The sequence below is a fragment of the Metopolophium dirhodum genome, chromosome 7 (assembly GCF_019925205.1).
Source record: "Metopolophium dirhodum isolate CAU chromosome 7, ASM1992520v1, whole genome shotgun sequence".
Taxonomy (NCBI): Eukaryota; Metazoa; Arthropoda; class Insecta; order Hemiptera; family Aphididae; genus Metopolophium; species Metopolophium dirhodum.
Window position 1 is genome coordinate 16,224,554 of NC_083566.1, and position 24,215 is coordinate 16,248,768.

General features: G+C 30.0%; 1 protein-coding gene across 1 annotated transcript; it reads left to right on the forward strand.

The window, feature by feature from the left end:
* The first annotated feature begins 637 nt into the window (after positions 1-637).
* On the forward strand, positions 638-14,744 carry LOC132949536 (uncharacterized). Its single transcript, XM_061020476.1, has 4 exons — positions 638-1,150; positions 7,855-7,926; positions 11,539-11,689; positions 14,274-14,744. Exons 1-4 carry the CDS (start codon positions 1,047-1,049, stop codon positions 14,511-14,513), a joined length of 567 nt encoding a protein of 188 aa, XP_060876459.1. The 5' UTR covers positions 638-1,046; the 3' UTR covers positions 14,514-14,744.
* Positions 14,745-24,215: the final 9,471 nt, after the last annotated feature.

The following is a 24,215-nucleotide window of genomic DNA, read 5'->3' on the forward strand; positions in this document are numbered from 1 at the left end:
CGAAAAGGGAAAGGTGAGGCAGTTTTCGGGGGTGAAAAGTGTTTGACAACAATAATAATAATAACAATAATATAGTTACGCCCGACGGTTCCGGCTATCGCCCGGACGAACATGACGTGGTTCGACCTCGACGAAGACGATTATAATGTGTGTGCGTGTGTGTGTTTGATTGCGGCGATGAAAACTACGAGACAAACGTCGCGGGTCGTCATGAAAACGAAGTCATCGAGACGCGGTAAACGAATCAAGGCTGCGTGAAGGAGAGAGCGCATATTATTATTGTTATCATCATCACATGCGTACGACATGAGATACCTAGTGGCACGGCGAATTATAATAACATTATTATAATGATGTTGTATTGGGCACAATATATAGGTATTACGCGCTACCGGTCTTCCGTCGACGGCGGCGGCGGCGGCTGACAGTCATCTCGGATCCTTGGTGGGAAGGTCACGACGACGACCGCGCTGAAAAACGGCTGTGGCTCTGGTAAAGGAGGAAAAAAATATTTGCCGCGGAAGAGGTGGAAGCGAAGTGAAAAACGATATCGTCGTACAACAATATTATTATTATGCTTGCGAATTACACTATACACGTCCGGGCGGCGATAATTCGGTTTCGTATAAAAAACAGATTCTCCGAGGAGATCCTCCGCATATAGCGAACGTCTTTCGTCCGGTGAGATCGTCTCGTGCAGTTATATACTATATTGTTATCGACATAGGTAGATATTGTTATCATCGTAATCGCCGTCTGTTGTAGTGGTCTTGTCGTTGGTACCGCAAAGACATTATATCACTGCACGTCGTTACGATAAGACATAATAATATAATATCCGTTTTTAATATAATATAATATAGTAGGCCCGGTGACGATTTTTATCTCTCCACGCGCTGATAATACGACCAATTCACGCGATATTTCGGCAGAATTGTACGACGGAAATATTGTAATTATTATCTGTTAGTATTAATTGTCGTATTGTACAGCGTACTTGCGGTCTACATCAAAGACATTCATATACATATCACACAGCTGACGTCATGTTGCCGCGGATTTTGGTGGCCGTTCAGATATTGCACGCCGTCGTGTTGGCTGAAATCTTGAAACCCACCTGGCACCAGTACTATTACCCGGGACATCACGCGTGAGTATATCTTCTATAACATGTGATTACTACTTACCAGCTGCGTATTTTCGTTTTTATCCGGGGTTGATGGAAAAAGAAACTAGCTTATTGCTAGGCACTTTGAGAATGTCCTAAACTATTCTTCTATACAACTATTCTATGCATCCATCATATTACAAACAAAATAGTAAATTTTGAGTAAAATATTTATACGAAAACCTCATTGTAATGTTCTACGAAAACAAACATACACAATTAATTTTTTTGATTTATAACCATGAATGAGCGTGGGCCGGATACTTTCAAATCATTCTATTTAATAATATTTATTAAATAAATCATTAAAACATAAAAATAAATAATGGATCTGGAGGATGATATATTACCCTGGTCACCCTCCACCCACATGTCACTCATCACTGTGATTTGAAAATATAATAAATGTTATAATAATTCTAAATTACCGCGGTCTATATAATTATTAATGGCAGTAGCTATTTTCCTGAAAAAATTAATATTGACCGCTTCCATCATTATCAAAATAAGAGATCGTTAGAATATAAAATTATATTTAGTATTTATAAAGCATTCTTATTATAAGAATATATTTTTTTTGGTCATAATATATTAATTACAAATGAAATAAATAACAAATAGGTAAGTTATAACCAAATAACTAACAATAATATGTCATATTTTTATATTAATATTTATTATATTTACTTATGAATTATTAGTTATTAACAGTTAATAATTTTAGATTCTAAGCGATGAATTTATTGATCTTACAATGATGTGTGTTTTTATTTGTTATTTTTATTTGTGTCTGTGTAAACGATAAGTAGTCGAAAAAATGCTTCAATAATCAACTTCAGTATCTCTTCCGATGAGAAAATGAATCTAGTTAGTGTATTGTGGAAGTTAAAATTTAAAATTCCCAGTAGTTTTCATAAGCGCCGGGAAAAACAGGAATTTTTAAGCAAAATCGGCTTTCAACAAAGTAGATTTTGGTTTTTGGGGTAACTCTAAAACAAATGATTGTAAATACATAACATTTTCAATGAATGTTTATATTAGCATTTTATATACACTATACAATTTTCAAAATATTCTGAGTGGTTTCGAGCTGTAAACGAACATTTTAAGTTTCCAATTTTTTAATTTTTTTTTTCTATAAATATCATTTATATTTTATTCAGTGGATTAAGAAGCTTGAAAATTGTTCCTGATATATCGCTACAATAGCAGTTGAAAAATATAAAAAATACATATGTACAATTTTTTTTATAGGCATTTAAAGTTCAAATGTTGACAAAATGTATCAACATTTTAATTTAAAAATGATTTTATAGTTAAAAATATATAAAATGTTCAACTTTTATAGCTAAGGATTCAAAATTTAAAAAAATGTTCCACGTAAGTAAGTTATTCTGTAAACAAAAAATATAAAAATAGTTTTTTTATAGTTATTTTATGTTCAAATTTGGACGAAATTAGATATTTAAACGAAGAAGAACGATTTTAGTTGTGTGTTATATTTAAAAATATTATTGGTGGGTAATTGACACTTGAAAAGTATTTATTATTATATACAAATATGATAATAAATAAATTTACAAATAATAATTCAACTCAACCGGCTATCGTATTAATAATAATAATATAAATATAATATAAAATATCCTATGCTGAAAAACCGTCTCTGCTCAGAATTGTTTTTCGTATACTATATTATTGAATTCAAATTTAACACCATCCATTACAGTGACCCAATTGTAACCTTTTATACAGAAGAGCGACTTCCATTTACCCGCTTTTTTTTTATAACTATATGACATTTTAACTACAAATAAAATAATATATACCTCCCCATTTTTTCCTTTAATAATGAATTTATTCAAATTCTGATTTTTGGAATTTTTAAAAATGCTCTTCTATTTTTATATTCTTGAATTCCTACAGTTGATGCTGGTACCTAATTCAATATTTGAATGAGTAGTTTTTTAGTTATTAAAATGTTTATATTATGGATAATAGTACGCTATCCATGCATTCGTTGTCTCCGTTCTACACACGTACGACATAGCAAATTTACATTCAATAGTTTCAATACTATGTACTGTTAGTTTTATATTAGAGTGAATTGACCTCATCAAACTATTGGGTCAAAACATTATCTGTGCGTCTGCGCTCTTCTCGATATTTTAATTTTCAAGCAAGATTTGGGTATAATAAATAATATCATAAATGAAAAATGCTCATATTTCACTAGGAAATTAAATTATTCAAAAATCGCCGACGATTAAGTGCATATAATGTTCTTACCTAAATGCTTGATAATAGGTAAATTCATTAAAACTAACAGCACACTATTGCAACTAGTGAATGAAAATTGGCTATGTCATACGTGTTAAAACAAAAAAAACAAATGCACGGGTAGTGTCCTCTTAAAAATGGTTTTAAAAAATATAAAACAGACCTAAAATTATCTATTATTTATTATACGAGGGCTATTTTTACAAACTATTAATATTGATAGATTAATATTAATGACTAAAATTGTCAAATCACCATGGCCCCCATATCTTAAACCATTACAATGGACATTTTATCATTAAAACACAAAGTTAAATAACTTAAAACTACTCTTATGAATTTTGATTCTGATACGTCAACATTTTCACGTATAAGATTATCTACTGTATAATATTTACAGTTGTAAAAGGAAGTTATCATCTGAAAAACTAAAGTTTGTATTTCCACAGGAGGCTCCTATAAAAAAATTCAAGAATTTGAAAATACGGTCTTAAAATATATTTAAAAATTCCAAAAATTAGATTTATTATTGAAGAAAAAGGGAGTGAACATGCTTGGTGAATCGCTCCATATACATTTATATGTTACACAAATATCTACTTACTAAAATAACTTTAAAAAAATCTTGAATATATTGAATGGAACAAAATAGTTATTCTATAAGTCAGATAAAAACTAATTTACTTTTTATAATTTCCTAGAAATTTCTTTGTTTTTTAGTCCACTAATTGATTGCACCACGTCATTCGGTAGTTTTTTCTTTTAGTCTGAATACTTTTTATTTTACAGTAAATATAATTTTGGATTTTCTTCAAAATATTCAACGATATAAAATATATATTTGGTTTTCTTTATAAAAATGATATAATTACATTTACTTCTATACTAGAGTCTATATTATATATTATACTTATATAATTCCATGTATAAAAGAATCGATGATAATATGAATGAAAACGGATAGGCTTAATAGATAATTATTAGAGTTTTGGGATTAATGAACTGGTATTGTCTTACTCTTTCTTTATAATACAGACATACAGTGCACAACACTACAACAGATACGTTTGTTGTTAGTGGCTAAAATATTGGTAATTTTTTTATTACACTTTGGAATGTTTGAAAGAAAAGTACATAATACAAGAATTTTTGAAGGAAAATGAAAACTAACCTTTTTTTGAGGTTAAACGGACAGTGACGGAACCTAGTTCCGCCCCTCTGTATGATAAACCTAATAGTCATCAACTGTACGTGCTAAAATAAATTCAACTAGGAGCAATCTATAGTACCCCAAACTCCTAAGTACCCTTTAGTGGTGCTAATGGCTTAGTAAAATATTATTGGCGATTTTCGAAAGTCATTTTTTTTCTCGACAGCACTGCGCGTTAGAGTGCAACGTGTCCTTTCCGCTCGTCAATCCTGACCACCCCAAGTCACCGCGGGTTATACTGAAGACGCTGCGAAAAAATTGTTATCCGCGACAACATTATACATTATTGCATCGAAAACGAATGTCGACAGCTGAAAATATATTTTATCCGATTCGTTCGAACGGTGTGTGCGCACATTTTTTTTTTTAGACTTTTCACCACACGTCATAATAAGTCTTTTACGGGTATTTTTATATATATATTTTAAAGTACGGAATAAAATATAGATGTCGTAATCTAGTTTGCAAAAGCGCGTAAAACTTTTGAAAATATTGTGAAAGACGTGTACGTCGGAGAACGTATAAAAAGTATGGCATTTTTTATATTTTTTGTTCGATCGACTAGAATAAAGTTTGACTACACGTACGGTGTTGAGGATTTTTTAATTACGCTTAAAATATTTTCTGGATTATTTTCAGTGCAATCTACTCGACAAAATTATAATAAATTTAATCCTACCGACAGTTTACAAAATTTAATCAGTTCGAGACGCCATTCAGAGAATTCTTAAATAAAAGAAACGTTTCGCAGACGTATTGTTTTTGCGGTATATTGTACGTATTTATATACGACACAGACGCGTACGGGGGAAGCTCGAGCTATTATAGAAACACTTTACCATAAAAACAATAGTGTTGTTTTTCTTTCTTTTAGAACTTTGAATTTAAAAAAAAACCGCCTTGATTTAAAAAGAGTTTATATATTTATGTATACATATATATTATGTAGTCAGTATATTAATTGTTATTGGTCGTTTTTCATATCTATTGAAAATGGTTTCTTTAAAACGAGGTTTTTATTGTTATCATTATTTTTTTTTTTAATAAAATGAAAAGAGTCAATCTCTACACGACGGGTTTACGTGCTCCGACACATTTAAACGATGAATTTTAAATTGCGTTAGGATTTTTTTGTCACGTATTTGACATTTTTAAATCGTACTATACCATACCGTACCATATACCGTAGTTGCATGCTTGAAATGGTATTTTTTTCGATGACATTATTCATCGAATGTTTTTATTTTAATCGTCGAAATGTATTATTCAAAATTGTCTGAAACTATCCGACAACATTAAAATACTTTGAGTACAAAATACAAATGAACAATTAGTATTATTCAAATGTAATTAGGTACTGAATAAAAACCCAAATATTTTGTATTTCGCACCACCAATTAGTCAGTTTTGAACAAAAAAAAGCGAATTTTGGAATACTATGCACACGGACTTCACCCTTCCCGGAACGTAATTATTTGAATATATTGTATTTATAGTGCATTGTGAGGTTTTTAAAGTTATGTGCTCCCTTTTTCTTTTTCTTTCCCTGTCCCGGCGTTTGACCAACCCGGAAGTGCTTCCGCAGTTTTACTTCAAGAGCCACAAAACATTGACTGACCCAGTAGAATAATATCATACCGGACGTTTCAGGGATTAGAGCGTATAATAACGCATACAATAACCGACCCTCTTGACAGGCAACAAAACTGCAAACTCGGTTAATATTAAATTATTACCTACTTTAATATCTTTAATACAAAGAGATTATAATATTTGTGTAGTTACAAAAGTTCGTTCATTATATTATACGTATATAATAATATTATATAATATATATATATATATATGAACACAATGTAATAAACAGAATATCGGTATAACAGGGGAGAGAAATATTCCAGGGAACATGCTAGAACTCACAGGCATCGTAAAGATATTTCGGAAACGAATTATTATTGATTCATCAATAACGCCAAACATTGGTGTACTAAAGCCCTGGTTGATTAACCATCGTGGACTCAGCATCTACAGGGGTTAATTTATTTTTTTTTAATCCAATTTTTGATACAATGCTAGTGTATTGATCAATACTCTATAATCCAAGCTCATATCCAACCTTGTAGATCCATTATTAAAAGATTTATCCAGAACTAAAATGTACTAAATCTATCAAATGTGCACATTTGTTATTTGATAGCGACCTAAATAGCACCTATTTTGGTTCTTAACAATAGTGTTAAAACCAAAAATGTTCTAGCTACATACTATAGTAATAGTAATACTCATTATTATATACTATATATTTATACTTGTTTAAAAATACATAACTCAACACATGAGACAATAAAAATATCAATGTAACATGTCTTTAATATCTGAAAAAAAATTGTAATTAAATAATTTAGGCATTTCCTAGAATTTCAAAACAATTTGGAAATTGATATATTACTTCTCGTGAATTTTCGGAAGTCCTATGCCTAGGTATAGCCAGCGTTACTCGATGGTGGATTATGATATAATGTACAACTTTCGAATTTTACACTCGTTTATTTATTATTTAACGTAGTCGTGTCTCGTGATACTAAAACAATAACGTTATCCGTAAAAAAAGCTTTTTGTGTGTTTATTAAGTAAGAAAAAGAACAAAAATAAAAATGAGCAGGACGTTCGTACCTAACATTGATGAATTAACAATGTAATTAAAAGTGATGAGCAACGGAAAATCAAAATTTCTCTGAAATCTAATTAAAACATTTATTGTTCGATTAATATTAATATATATATATATATATTTATCAAGTTTAGTTACTTATACAAAGACGTTTTTCTTTCCATTAAGCGGTGTCGTTAAAAAAAAAATGTTTGAGCAAAAAAGTAGTGTTTCTTTGTCCAAGAGAAGAAGCTTTTTAAAATGTCTCCATACAATTTGGCACGAAATATTACAGCCCTTTGACCGTTTACAAGCACGTGTCCACATCACAATCTTACGTATATTACAGTAAAACACACACACACACACACACACACACACACACACACACACACACACACACACATCACACATATTATACGCATATACGTGAATATGTGTGTTTGAGTAGGAATCGTAATAAAACCTTCACTATACACTTTGTTTTAGACTTTTAGTATACATATAAGCTCACACACGATCTGACGCAGTTTATTTTTGTTTCAGTTACGGTATACGGTATTTTGAAAAGTTGGCTTCGATGCGAGAGAACTTCCAGAAGGGAATACCATACAACAAGTAATGATTTATCTAGGACTGGAAAAATACATTAGAATATAATATAACAGGGTACAAAATATTCTAGTTTCGGGAATACCTAATTTGAACACATAAATATATTTGTAATCATTTACGAGTTATATAAGAAGTGTTGTTTAAACGTTTTCTTCCTTTACATATTACTATTTCATACCTACATAGCACTTAACACCCTAACGTTAAAGATTGTACAAATTAAATTTCATTAAAAAAAATTATAATAGCAATAATTTATTTCAACTCATGTAACTTAATACAATCTTAAATTAAAAGTGTCTTATATGAGTTCGGTTATGAATAAAAATGTTTCGTCTCATATGATTAGTGGTTTAATTTCTGCAATCTCGAAGATTCATTAAAATAATTATCATAAAAATGCGGTTCATTGAAAATTGTAGGAGGATTTAAAAATCTCCATTTCAGAGGATTAACGTTCAATATCATCATTATAATAATTTCTAATTACGCAACTTTGATGGAAGACCGTGAAATTTATTGAAGTAACCGATCGCTGTCGGCCCTCGAATATAACACGTAGCGTCGGCAATCATCATAATATAGTATAATATCATAAGGTGCACTTTGCAGGTAACCAATATAAGCTCGTTTGACGCCCAACCTGACTTTATCTGCGAAAACGTTCAAAAGAGCGCGATGATCGTCGAGGTATCAGACGGTTCTCGCGTAGTTTTTTTGTTTTTCGTTTTCAATTTGTCCGATTTATTATGCGCCATGGTTAATCCACACCCATATGCGTACACGTTAAAAAGTTACAACGCATATCGACTCGATGTGGGTACGTGTTTTCGGGACGTTAAATATCGTTACGCCCGCGCGACACGCTCGTCGGCACTCGGCATCCCTCTAAACGATTTCGCATCACTCGTATAAACGCGTGTTATTTTTTTTTTCCAGAGTGGATAATTTTTTTATGCACCGTGCTAGGCGGCATTTCGGTGGACTTTAGTTGAAAAAAAAACCGTACACGAACACACCGTTCAGGCTCGTAACAACCGTGCACCCACATCAATATAATATTGTTATCACGCATTATAACTACTCGTACAGGGTGTGATGCACCAGGCATGCTCGGTCACTTTTTTTCTCTTTAATATTGAATTTGGCCAAATCCTGATTTATCGGATTTTTTAAGTACTTACACATAAAGCAGGTATAATACCTATTTTCAAATATTTAGATTTTTATTCATTGGAATTCCTTAAATGGTATAAAAACCCAAGTCTTGTAACGATGTAAACTTTTTTCAAATGAGAACTTTAATATTATATTTACTGTTAGTATACGTTTTCAAGCAGACACGACTTTTTATTTTTTGAAAATAGGTATGTTATGATGTATCTACTATCAAAATGCAAAGAAAGTTCAAGTTCAAACAATAAGTATTTGTAAATTACAAAAAAACAACTAAAATCGGTTTTTTTTGTTGAAATGGGCCGTTATGGTGGTGTTTTGATATTAAATATTTTTGCGTGGGCAATGGTTTTGATAGGTATCAAATTTAAATAGGTTTTGAGAATATTATCATGTTGCGATGAAACAAACTCATTATATGGTATTAATATATACGTTTTATAGAACCCCTAAGCTCGCTATGCACGAGTCAAACATAAACATCGGATTCAGCGTAACTAGAGGCCCCCTCCCCAAAGATGTTAAAACGTGTAAGGAATAAAAGCCCATCCTGACTAAAAAAAAAATAACTGACATGGGTTCTATGTGTAAAATTATGAATAGTTAAAAACATACGTCAGTTCGACTATGATCCAAAACAGATTCAGAGAACTAGCTATAATAAAACATAGCTTCGGTTTGTACATATTTTACTTGTGGTAAAATGTTCTGATAAAAAAAATATATTGAAATTCCTCTATCCCTCTTTTAGTTTTTTTGTTTTATTTTTATAATTTTTTATTCGTTAAATGCCTATGACAGTTTTGTTAATTTAAAAATTGTATAAATTGTTAAGTAGACAATATTTGAAGTGGAAACGGCATGAACGAAAACAATGGCGTTTCAAACCCAATTATTTTGATTAACAACACGGGAAAGTAATAATGATGATTATAATCATATCACATATAATTGTGTACAAAATAAATATACAACGAAACCGAAAATCTAATTATATTTTTTAACAACGGATTAAGGACAACACAGACTATCGAAATATGAATAATTTCACATAATATGTGTTTTAGATTTGAGCAAGATATGTACTTGGTGTCAAATTAAAACATGAATATAGTGTAATTCGAATAATATTCTAGACAAAAACCGATGTTAAGTTAAAAAAAAACAAAAGTTTATACCGATTTCTGGTGAGGTATTTTATACTCCCTACAACGATCAAATCTCATTACTTATTAGATATACGATGTGCTATACGGGTAAACAGAAAATCGGTTTTATTCCATTTAGTTTTAAAATTAATTCCACTACTGTAGATAACGATCATAATATATTATTATAATTTATAAGTTTTAAGAAAAATTTTAAGAAAAAAAAACTATAAATAAAAAAAATTGTTATACACTCATTATTTTATCATGGTTTATCATGTAACACCATACATTTAAACTATATTTGCTTTGCAGTAGTTAACCAAATAAAATATGACGATATTTTTATCATCAACAAATTTGTAGGATTTTATTCTAATTATTTGAATATAAAATCATATTTCATATTTCTAGTTTTATATAATAATATATTATTACGTAATTTAAATGTATTGTAAATACATTTTAAAGTACTTCATTAGTATTGTAACTATTTATAGTTAGTTTTTAAAATGCGTTCAAAGAAAACAATTGTTTTTAGAATTGTATTGATTGACATTTAAATGTACAAAAGAACACTTGTAGAATAAAATTAATTATATTAAAACATTTTCTTTTTATATATTCTAGAAAAACTATTAAAAAATTATTTTAGTATAACATAAATTAACACTAATTGATAAACTTTGAGGCTATTAATTGTAATTAATGTTTGTATTAGATTAAAATTCCACTATTTTTACTACAATATAATATTAGGTGTACGCAAAAAACTTTTAACTGGCTAAAGAAAAAAATGCCTTGAATATGAATGTAAAATACAAATGGGCTGATTTGATTTACTTTCTGTTTTTTTGTTTATAATATCAGTGTGATTGTAAATTGTCATTGATTTCTATAACGGCTATCGACATTTATGGATAATTAATATTTCAGGGTACTTGGATAACATAATTTTGAAATATTTCAAAAATTGGCTTGCTGTTTTCTGATTTTAAAACAACACAATATATTTATTATTTGCATGATAAACTATAATGTGATGTATTATTACGTTCTTCTACCGACCTTAATATTCTTGTTAGGTATCTAAAAATGCTAGTGTTTCAAAGAGGGCAGAGGAAATTGGAATTTTTCGAATTGTTTTGAAAATATTTATCTACACCTACTATACCAGCTGCAGGTGATAGATATAAGTAGAATGAAAATAATTCCGTATAACAGCTAAATAATAAGAGAAACAATACACTTATATTATTGTAAGTAAATAATTCTTAGAAAATGTTTACAGATGGGGATTTTACAACCGAATAGACACTGCGTCGGTGACGGAGAGCAAAAAGACACGAAGACTGCGGGTGGGCAGTGGATGGTGGAAGCTGGTTCCACCGACGGGCGCCGAGATAAATTGTGAATTTCCGAGTACTGTGCCGGTGATATCTGTAAGTCCATGTCTGACAAAATAGAATTAACGCTAATTGGGATAGACAAGTGACGCAGAAAACCAAACAGATAAAAAAAAAAAAAAAACATTATATGTTTAATGATATTGCACCACCGTTATACTAATTATAAGTCCAATAATAATATTATAGTCTGAAAGAATGGGTTTTTGAAAACACATTTATGACACCGACGAGAGTACTTACGATCATGAGACACAATGTGCACATTGTGCCTGGTGCAGATTTTTCTCATTTTACCCGAAATGGTCGGACTCTTGACGTGTTACGCCGTTACTATATAAAATTGTTATTTTCCTAGTAAGACCCCATACTACTAACTAAAAGGAATTTTTAATGCCATTCGGTGAAGAATCAATAATGAGGTTTATATGAACTTTTTTCGTTACGTTATTGTTTGTGTAAACGGAGGTGGTGATGCGAGTAGCAGGAGCTTTTATTAGAATGGTTTTTGTTTTTAAAGAGAGAGAATAAGAATTCTAGTAAAATATGGTTGACTGGGTTGATGTTTGATCAATGCTTACTTAAATGTTAAAATAATGTGTACAGAACAATTATTATTACTTTAAGTTTTAAGGGTTGTATTAGAAAAATAAATCATACACCTGATTAAAAAGCGGGTTTTCTTGAATTTTTTTAGCTGGTTAGGAGCCCTCTGTAGCTGTATAACCCATATTCCATAATAATAATTCGCAACTGAAGTTATGACTTATGACGATGATAATATTATAAGCGTGTGCAGCTTGTACGCTTGATTTCGTGTCCGGCGATTTTATACGTAAAATATGATATTATACACTCGTTAAAATACATTATTGTTGTACTACGTATAATTTTATATCTTAAAAAACGTTAAAATGTTTCACGGCCATGAGCACGAATCAATATTACCTACCTATAAGTTACGAAGAACAAATGCGATCATGGAAAAAATAACCAGAATAATAATAAAAAAAAACTTTGTTTCTGTATATTTAAAATATTTATTAGTTGACTAAAAAATTCCTTGTAACAACTCTGAATAAAATATGGAAAAAAAAACTTTGTTTTAAAAAAATAAATTATACCGTTTGCGTGTAAACACAATACAGTTATAGATCGGACGCGATAAACGTTTTATTGTGGTTGGAGCACAACATTATTATGTAAATATAATACCGGATGATTATTTAAACGTAAAACTCATTATTTACAAAAGTGTTAACGTTTTTGAAAATATTGTTTTTTCACAATATAATATATAATATATTTTACACAATATCTCAATATTTTAAAACAACGTTTTTGAAATTATTTAATATAAGTGTTTTTTAGGAGGGTTTTTTTTGAATAGCAACGTGCATTATTAATTTTTTATTCCAAGCAGAATATTTTTTTGGAGTAGTCACCTATTTGAAATTTTGTCCGAGTTACTAATTAATTATAGATAATATAATAATATATACATTTAAAGTTTTGATGAACGGAGTAGTAGACCAACGTCTTGCGAGGTATCCTTGCTATGCTTCTTCACTCTGCCCATCTATGTTTGAATTTTGAAATACAATAGGTACCTACTTAAATACCTTAAATAACTATCCATTAAATACGTCGATTCGAATATAGAACAATTTTTTTTTCCAATAATTTAGTTTTGTATTGACTTCTAATTATTATGCATGCAAAATTAAATAATTCCAAAACCATTAAAATTATCAACCGGTATAATATTACAATAACTGTATATTACACATTCCATAAAAAAACATCATGTACCCCACGTGGCTGTATTTTCTACAGTTTACGAGACAGTATTCCCTGCAGTCGTCGTATACGCCGTGGAATCCGAGATAAGATGATTATCGCACATGCACTTACAGAGGCAGTTTTACTTATTCAATGTACACAATATTACATTTTTGTGGCGGCGTTCGGTAGTGTCGCTAACGGTCTTAGGTTTCATAAGCAGACATGCGCGTTGCCGAATAACGCGTGATTTCAAGTGTATAGGTCAGGCGTGGCCACGGGTGTTCGAATCCGGCCCAGTGGAAGTATTCCAACCGGCCCGTGAAAATTTTATAAAATTAGAAATTTATTTAGCTAGGCAGTATAAATAAAAATAAAAAGGGTGACTGAGTGGCCGAGTAGATTAAGGCGTCAGTTGCGAAGCACACCGGCGCCGGTTTGAATCCAGCCGCGGGTGGCATTTTTCTTCGGGCAAGTCACGGTGTCCGGAGAGAAGTGCCGTCCTCGGGCACCCGGGTATAACAGATACATTGGCATGACAAATTGACATGCAGACAGTAATGTTAAAGCGATTGTGTCGTTAAGATAATATAAAATCCCGGTAATCGCCTAAATAGTCGTTCGAGGACTTTGGGTTTTAATATTTGCTTTATATAGTCTCGTGCATTTTTTAAACCTAATATAAAAGCTCACACGCCGAAGTCGTTTAATTCAATCGAGGGTGGTTACTCTTTCATACTGATAGTGGTTTTGTCGCGTACACCGCCTACCCTCTCAGACTCGGAATTCATAACGACGTGAAATCGTGGTTTACGGTGTATAATTTGTCGGTTTTCAGAACATCGTGTGGGAACGAGTGGACCCGGGCAAAGCGGACAAGGAGATGGCCATGAGGCGAATGGGCGAGGTGCAGACGTACGACATGCACCTGAGGCCCAAAGGCAGCACCTTGCATTTCCACGACGTGACGCCCCTGGACAAGGGCCTTTACAGGTGTCTGGCGTCGTCCGTGGACAGGCTGACGGGCGAACCGCAGACGGTGTTTCAAGACACGGACTTCTACCCGGATGTGGTCTGAGCTACGCGCCCGCTGATCAACTCTCGGGATAAACGGCGACGACGAGGACGACGGCCACAGCTGTTGCAAGCGAGTGGTGAGACTGACAGCGGAATTCGCGTCGTTCTATTATATTATGTAATAATATAACTAAGATCCCGCCGCAGTGTCGCGTACGTTGTATTATTTAAACTATTGTTGTTATTACTAATATTATTATTATTATTATTATTATTACTATTGATATCGTCATTTTCGTCGCATTACCAAAATATTCACGGGCTGATCTAGTAATCAAAAAGTGGAGAGGACCCAGACTTAAGATGTGCACCTATCATTATGAATTAATAAAAACGTATAATTAATATTAAAAATAGATAATCATATACCCAGATTTAAATAGTCATAAACCACCAACATGTCATAGAGTTTTGTAGGCACTGTTAAAAACAAAGTTCCTTTAGTTTTTTGTACACATATTATATATTTCATTTATTTTAATTTTATCTAGATTATGTCATATAATTGTACAAGCACGAAAGGTATATAATTTATGAAACAGTATCTAAGGGTTCCGCCTTTACAACCCTAAACCACTACGAATATATTGTGATATCGTTTACTCGAGAGTATAATATCATGTAATATGTTGGACGTTAGTAGTGTCCGTTTGGTAGCCACATCGAAGCGTTAATCCGATGGTTTTACGGATCAAACGTGATCGCGCACTCTGAAAAAAATGTCAAGGCTATCCGTCACGCAAACTATTTTATTTTGAGATAATAATAAATTATGATGAGCGAAACGTTTTGTTTGGTTTTTTTATTCATATAATTTTTTATTATTATTATTATTATTATTATTATTATACGCCACCGTTTTTTTTTATTGTTTGTAATACGTTAATACGTGACAAAAAGAAAATCGGCCGACTATATCTTTAGGTTATATGCGTTTTGCTATTAGATTTTGATTATAGGCAATTAACTATGTAAAATTATAGCTATAATAACTCCTTGTTAAAAGCTAATAAAACAAAAATTACCGCTGTACAATAAGGTTTCGTGTGCACGGCTTCGTTTCAATTCGAATGGTATAATGTAATTTATCTGTTCCGAGTTTTATACAGGAAAGTGGTTTGAATTCAGTTTGTCTACTGCAAAGTACATAATATATAGTGATATACATGTCCATCGTCCATGAAGATGACAAATCCTGGGAACGGACTCGCAAATTCAAGCAAATTACTCGCACAATTCATGGTCCTGTGATTTACTCGCAATACTTAATTCGTATACAAGGGTTTATAAAATATTCATTTTTCTAATATAACATAATATCGTGGTATTTCTAGTTTATATAAAAATTTATAAAAAAATGAACATTACGATAAATACAATTAATGGAACACTAAAATATATAAACTAAAACATAGAAAGACAGAAAAACCAAAACTCATAAGTTATAACACTACGTGTAAGAATGCATATGTAAAACAGTAGGTACTCACAGATTTATGCTACATATTTGTCTATAATTATATTGCAGGTAACGAGTAGGTAATAATCAATTTTTAATTTACAATAAGTCCCGTGAAGAAGTGAACGACCGGCGTCAATTAAATTGGACCCACCCTTTAAATGGGTTTTTTCGTACCTATCTTAAAGTCTAGATACTACCTATCATATGACGCCGGCCGGTGACTTCCTCAAGGGACACATTGTATAATGTTACATTAATGTGATTGGTATTACAATACACGTCAAAAACGATTTTTTCTTTCAGGGTCAAAATAAAAAAATGTGTTATTAACAGAATTTATTTTAGAGAGATTGTAACGTTCGGGTAACAATTTCATTATAATTAAATCTTTTGATCAGTGGTTATAGATAAAAAATTAAATAAATACGATCAGTCAAAATATTATATTATGCATACCATTGTCTGGATAATGAAACGTGAAAACAAACGGAAAAGTGTAATATCCACCACTATAATAACTGTAATAATGTTTTAAAATATGTCAGAAAGTCTGTACACCCGAAGATAAACTGTACAAAGACGCTGTTTTGGAAATTGGAAGCGAAATTCTCTACTTACGCTACGTCGCTACGCCGCATGGGATGTATAAAGAAAACAGATCTTTTGTCGTGATCCCTGAATATATGTTTTCAAATTAAAACTTACACGCGTCGCTTACTTTATAAGCGAAATAACCTAAACTTCGTCGTTCAGTGTTATAATATTATACCAACAGTATGTTTTTTATTTCGTTGTATGGTTAGCTAATAAAAACGAGTTGTTGTTATTGTTTTTATTATGTTTCTCGAATGATCAGTAGACACGAAGTCTAATAATTTACCACTTTGGAGGATAGGATGACAGTATTATTTTCGACGTATTTACATCGAAATATATTTTTAGGATAACAAAATTATTTTATACAGTGATGTCAAATGTTTGAAATTAAACAGTTTTAAAATAAAACCTATACTTATAGATATAATATATAATATTATTGTACATATTTTGTAATTTTCAATACTGAAATTAAAATAAATTTGAATAGATATTAACAAATACCATGCGGTCTAAATACTAATGTAATGTACCTATATATAATATTATAATATATTATTTTATTAAGATTTTTTTTTTTTTGAAAATCGCTTTTTCAAAATGTCTGACATTTTAACACATCTTACTTATAATATCACTATTTAATAATGAAGTGGAATTCGGTTCACAATACTAAATATTCTTTATATTTTTACCAAAGTGTTCTTATGATAACAATAATAATATACATTTATATTACAGCTATTACAGGTATTATTATTATGTAAAGTGTATTTGTGAATATATTATGATATATATAGTTTCTATTGAATTAAGTGGTCATCTAATGGTCTTTATGGCACTTGTAAGTTCTAAAACCCGATTACATTTTTATAATATTACTTATATGCTTACATAATATACAATATAATATTCTATTTATTGAAAAAAATACACAACAATAGGTACTTATTTAATTGTATAAAATAATCAAACAACAGTATCTTAATTTATCTTCGACATTTTCAAGCGGTTCTTCTTAAATTTTCAGAGTTTCTTCGATTGTGTTTAATACAAGTATTATTTTAACAATAAGCATTCATTTTTTGCAAAACTTAAGACGGTTACTAGCATTGGAAATATCGAGGGTTTCCTGTTGGAATAATTAGCATTCAGTATCTAATAATATCAATTTTAATTTTTTTTTTGTAGGTGGGTGGGGTCATATTAAACGTCTATTAAGTTTAATCTTGGTTAAGGTTGCACAAGTTTATCTGTGGTATACCCAAAACATTCTTTCTTATACCCCTATCTGTGTATGAATTTGACTGATAATTTCGGTAATTTGCTTTCATACACTGGACATCAGTTTATAGTGTATTATCATAACACACTCAGTCTGATTATGATTTGAATTACTTACCTAATGGCTAATATCGATGGCTAAGAGGCCAAAACTCAAAAGTTGTAAGTCCAATTTTTCTCAAAATCATTTTATTAGTCCATAGGGTTTATCTCTGGGTTGTCTTTTTGATTCGATAAAACATTACAAGTCAGTATCATAATTAAAACATGTTTTATTTATACTTTAACAAAAATCTACAACACAAATGTTTTGGTGTAGAATAATTTAAAATCTTAAAACTGCTCTCCTGTAAAATGTAATGTTTGGGACATACAACTTTTGGCCACTTAGCCATCGATATGATATAACTTTATGCTATATACGGTCACTCCATAATGATGTGGTCGGTGTACGAGTACAATGTTCATATATACAATGAAACGATTTACATTTAGCTAGTATGTGCTGAGAGCTGTAAATCGAGTGGAATTTAGCGAACAAAATGTTATTGGTGTTTTGAATGTTCGGTAGTGGCATCCAAGAGCCAGCTTATATGCAGAGTGATTCGTCTATAGTATTTTCAAAAACTTTGTTACACAATTTAAAAACCAAATATTGTAATTGTTAAGCTTGTTATTTTTTTTTTAAAACTTTTGATGTTTCTAAATCGAAAGTGTAACGAGTAATTGTCGAGTTATATTATATAGGTACTCAATTCATTAAGGATAATAGTCCTTAATAATGGTTTTACATAAAATATACAACATAAGTAGAAAATATTTAGTCCAGACCTTTGCTCCCGAATTAACGCAAACCTGTGCACCCCTAAAAACCCTTTAAAAACGCAAACACCCGAAACCCATACAACAAAAATTATTTTTTTTTCCAAAATACCCGAATTAACCAAAAACCAGATAATTTTTAATTTTAAAATTGATTTGAATAATAATTACCTTCTAAGAGAAATATTTATATTAAATAGGTATGCTCAACATTTTTGTTGTGTAGAAAAGATTTTTGATGACATCCGAAAAATATTTTCCTTGTCTTAAATATTTACATCCTGTATTATTATTTAATATCTATTAATACTAAGTTATTAATACTTAAACATTTGTTTAAAAGTCGTATTTCGGTTATGAATACATGAATATATCCAGAATCTGAAATCGAAACCGAAGTCTTAATTTAGCCAGTAGTTTTTATTCTTTGAAAATGTTTAATAATTACTAAATATTTATTACTCACCGTAATACCAATATAATTTTAAAATAAGCAAAGCCTAATATTCGTTTTACGTATTTTATCATGAACAATGGATTATACTTAGTATGTGCGTTTAAGTAACCTTTTTTTTTTTTGTTATGGATAAAAAAAACTTGAAATGTGAAAAATAAATCTTCAATTATCATTTTTAGTCATAGATATGAAAAGAAAAACTTTTATTGATTTCAACCTGAAAAATAATTTACAAAATTTAAAAAAATTCTCATGGCTACACATAGTTCAATAAGAGTCAAAATTGGATGAAAATGTTACTATGTATTATAACTTTTGTTGAAAGTTTCAAGTGTTATTCGTTTTTAAATTACAACGAAATATCAAAAATTGATAGATGAAAGTTCGTTAATTTACCGATGAAAATCCAATAGTGTAAACATTTTGAATTAAAATGGTCATAAAATATTAACGTTGCTATCCGGTAAAAACGTTTTTCTTTTTTTTCAGGTAGGACAATTTTTTATTGAATTTTCCATAAAAAATGTCTAACGTCAGCTATGAAAGGAAAAACTTTTATGAATTTCAAATTAAATAATAGCTTAACAACTGTCTAAATATTGATGAATTTTGTGAACATTTGAATTTTAAATGCATATTATAAAAAATAATCGTGCCTATGCATCTTTAATATTTTTGACTTTATATTAAGTAAGCTTATAAGGAAACTTGCATTAAATGTAAAATAATAAAGTTTTTAAGGAAAAATTTTTCAAGGCTATAACTAGCTCAAAAAGAGTCAAAATATTTCTAAAACACTACCATTGATTGAAAATGTCAATATAAATATTTTTAAAACTTTTAATGTTTACCTCCCAAAAGTATGAAAAAGATTCACTTTTATATCAAAAAAGATGCTGATCTTGAAAATTGGAGCATTTTTTCAACCCATAATGTTGCTGACAGACAGAAAAAACACGCATCATTGTAAAATCAATATGTACATACTTTTGCTCCGCTCAGAATCTAATAGTAATCAAAAAACTGTCATTTTTTGGTGAAGTTATAAAACCAAACAATCGAAAATGTGGGAAAGTCGATTTCAAGTAAACTTGACGATCAATTCAAATCTGTTTTCAGAATTCTTATTACTTCACTATATCTTTCAGTACGTTTAGCAAATAATAGGTCTAAAAACCTATGACAAACGTGTGCTATGGACAAAGACAGAAATCACGGTATTGAATCCTTTTAGACATACGCATATTATGAAATTTCAAATACCAGAATATGAATAGTTGGGTGCTTGGTGGATCGCTGCATTGTTCAATAATATACTTGAACAATTGATCGTTAACATCAATAACGTGTGCATAATATCATTTTGAGACAATGAAAAATATTGAAGTAATTTAGTCATTACACTACCGGACTGTATGTAAAATAAGTATACCTATTATAATCTTATTGACCTAAGAACAAGACAACGAGTGACAGGATATATTTAAATATTATTAATATAATATGATGATTATTAGATTGCGTAAATTAGATATCTGCGGCCGTTAGTCATCAGTGTCGTCGGCTTTGTACCTGCCTGCTCGCTCAACGTATTTTCTCATTCGGGGGCACCCGGCATTTCTTGTTTTGAAATATATAACTCTATTCCCTGAGGTAATCACGAAGAACCGCGGCAAAGAGAAAACCAAATTTACGGCACAAATTCACCCATAATTAATATTGTAATAATACGATGTATGTATGTAACCACGTCTGGTGTTGTTTTACACGTGTATAGTATTATAGTATTGTATACAGATATTTAGGTCCGAAATAGAACGAAACGATTGCGGTACCAAACAAATCTGACTCTATATCTGTTGTTTCAGCGAAACGAAAATGTTTCAAAATGTTCAATAGTTAGGTACTAATATAGTAGTACGTAGTATTATAATAATATCAAATGACATAATAACTTATAAAATGCTGTACCTATTATTATTTGTTAAGTACCTATTTACAATTTATTGTTTAAATTAGAAACAGTTTTTGGTATTCATTATTTATGTCGACTATCTAAATATGAATGTGGCCTACAGGTAAACCATAGGTAATCGATGTAAGGCTTACCAATTTCTTACATGAATATTGCCTATTATTTGTCTTTTTTACAGTATTTTAATAATATCTATAATATCTATATTATTCTAAATTCCCATTGAAAGTGTTTTTAAAATACAATTTAGAGTTCTATCGACGCTTCTGTAGAATGACGTGATATTGACACTTAAAAAAAAAAGCACAAAAACGTTTTCTTTAGACGGCAAATCTCATATTTTATGATAAGGATTAAAATTGATCAAAGAAAAAATATGCAATAACCAATACGTATCAATTTAAAATTTAAACGCTTATAGTTTATGTTTTTAAACGTATGGAATGAATTCATCGAAATCTTTAACTGGAATCAGTATACATATCGTTTGACAAGGACGTGGTTTCTTTCTATTTTATTCACAATATGTTAAGTTTTGTATATTTTTATCACTTATCACTGTCTAAGTCAAAAACCCGAAACTTGATAGGGTCTCGCACAATCTTCATTCGGTCCAGCGTAAATCGGCAAACGAGATTACTGAGCGTCATCCGATCGCAAATTGTCTTCCGGCACGTCATCCGGACACGACGCTTTTACGATAACAATATACGAGCATCTTATATTCACCAAGCATTGTTGTCATTCTTTATTTTTTGTTGTTGATATAACGATATTGATATATCGGCTACAAAACTTTTACGTGACATTATAATCGTTTACCATTGTATCCGTTTATCACTGGTCGAAATCACATGAGCCACAAATCATATGATTCCGAATTATATATAATCTTAATTATTTTCATATAATATTATAATATTATTGTTTCGTATCGTCTATGCGCGTGTGTGTGTGTTGTACGACTATAAGTCTACACAGTACACTGTATTCGAATTATCCAAATTATCTGTGTAATTGTGTAACACTAACGTTACTACGACCACTCTTTGTAGTTTAACAAAGACTACAACAATACTAATAATTATTATTATAATAAATAATAATCTATTAATGCCGTGAACACTTACATGACCTGTTTCGCACTAACAAATATTGCCATAAGTATTAAAATGTGCACAGATACTTTTTGATAGAGGTGTTATAACTAAGCTACTCCACTTATAAAACTATTGTTCTTCTCTCGTCAACTTTGTGAGTTATAAAAATCCACAATTCTTCACCGGGTTCCAAAAAACTTTATAAATTATAACCTTTGATGGACGCAGTACCTATGACTGGAAAAACATTGAGTAAGTATTTATTTATTTTATCAATATTGATATGTACAGTAGAAATCACTATAACGAGCATCGCTTAGAACGAGATACAGCTTACAACAAGCAAAACGTTAAGCCCCGGCACGAGCACATATGATTGTATATAAATTATTTCACAGTGGATCTTTTAAAAGTAAAAATTAATTTTCTGGAGAGAAGTCTACCCTTATTTACATTTGATAAATTAATAACAAAATAAAATGTTTGAAAAAAATGAGAATTTTCTTTTTTTATCATGAGTTATTCAATTTTTTTTTACGGTATTTTTTTTTAATTTCATATTCAAAACCATAGTATTTTTTTGAAAAATTTTAAATCTATATAAATATCGAATTTAAATTAAGTTATTTTGATAGTTATAACTTATAAATAAATAAATATATTTCCTACAAGTAATTAAAGTTAGTTTACCGAATTTTTTATGAGTTCCTTTTCACTTATAAAATCTATAAAATATCAATACTTGGCCGTCATTCAAAAAATGTAAAAATAAAAAAAAAGATTTTAATCTACATTTTTTTTTCATAAATTACTTCACATCACGTAATACAAATATTTTAGAATACAGAGAAACTTTTCGATGGAATGAGTATTTACCTTTGAAATAATTAAATTGTATGCATTTCCTGCCCAGTATGCTCTAACGTTCTAACTGAATTGCGTTAACATAACTTATCAAACATCACGTACATATAATATGCAACGTTCTTTATTACTGTTATTATTTTATTTTTCGTTTTACTTGAATCTTTTGCCGGCAGAATATTATATTGTATACTAATAACTGGATAAAAAACAAACCTTGTATATTTACCTTATTTTTATGTAGCTCGTCGTTTGCCACCCCGAGTGTAAAATTAAACGTACAGGTATAATTGTGTCAAGTATTTTAAATATTATGTAAATGATCCGAACAAGATATTTTATAGTAGTATATACTTAAATGTTGTAGTATACATGGAATAAATTGTATTGATTGACGGAGTGTTTTTAACATATTTTTGGAGCAATTTACAAAGATTTGTGTTTTTTTAAAATTTTTTATTTGTGTATCATCACCTTTTGGTTCAGTAAAAACGCTTCAATTCTGATGGGAAAGTGAATCTAGATGGGACTTTGGGGAGCCAAAAGTAAAAATTCCCAATAGATTTTAAAAGCATCAGGACAAAAAAACAAAAAATAAGAATTTTACACAAAACTAGTTTTTGAAAAAATGTATTTTATTTTTTAGTGTAACTCTAAAGAAATGACAGAATATGGATGCAATTTTGACTAAAAGTTTATATTTAACAATTTCCGTGCACCATAATATTTTCGAAATTTTGCAACCTTTTTGTGCTATTTATAAGAAAATTTAGATTTTTTTTAGTTTTTCATAACTATTCTCAATACTAATATTTTCGGCCAGTAAAAAACTTGAAAATGTAATACAACGTTCTATGAGTCGTTATTACTAGAAATTAAAAATAAAGTAAAGATTAAGAACTAAATCAATAGTCATTATAATAATTATCAAAATAACAATTTTACATAAAATATAATTAATATTCTGTTTACTTTTTGTGCAATAATTTTTTTTTTTTCATAATATTGATTCCAATAAAAGCTCCTAACCTGGAAAATTAAAAACCTACGCATTTTGTAATATGACGTATACATATTTTTATAAGCAAAAAAAAGGTATTATTAAGTCCAAGTGGAACATTTTCAAAATTGGAGGTGGTTAA

Bases quoted from the DNA above. Each gene is read 5' to 3' on its own strand.
- LOC132949536 (XM_061020476.1), top strand. From the start codon at position 1,047: ATGTTGCCGCGGATTTTGGTGGCCGTTCAGATATTGCACGCCGTCGTG. The intron at 7,927-11,538 runs GTAATGATTTAT...AAATGTTTACAG, and splicing joins AAGGGAATACCATACAACAA to ATGGGGATTTTACAACCGAA. The intron at 11,690-14,273 runs GTAAGTCCATGT...GTCGGTTTTCAG, and splicing joins GTACTGTGCCGGTGATATCT to AACATCGTGTGGGAACGAGT.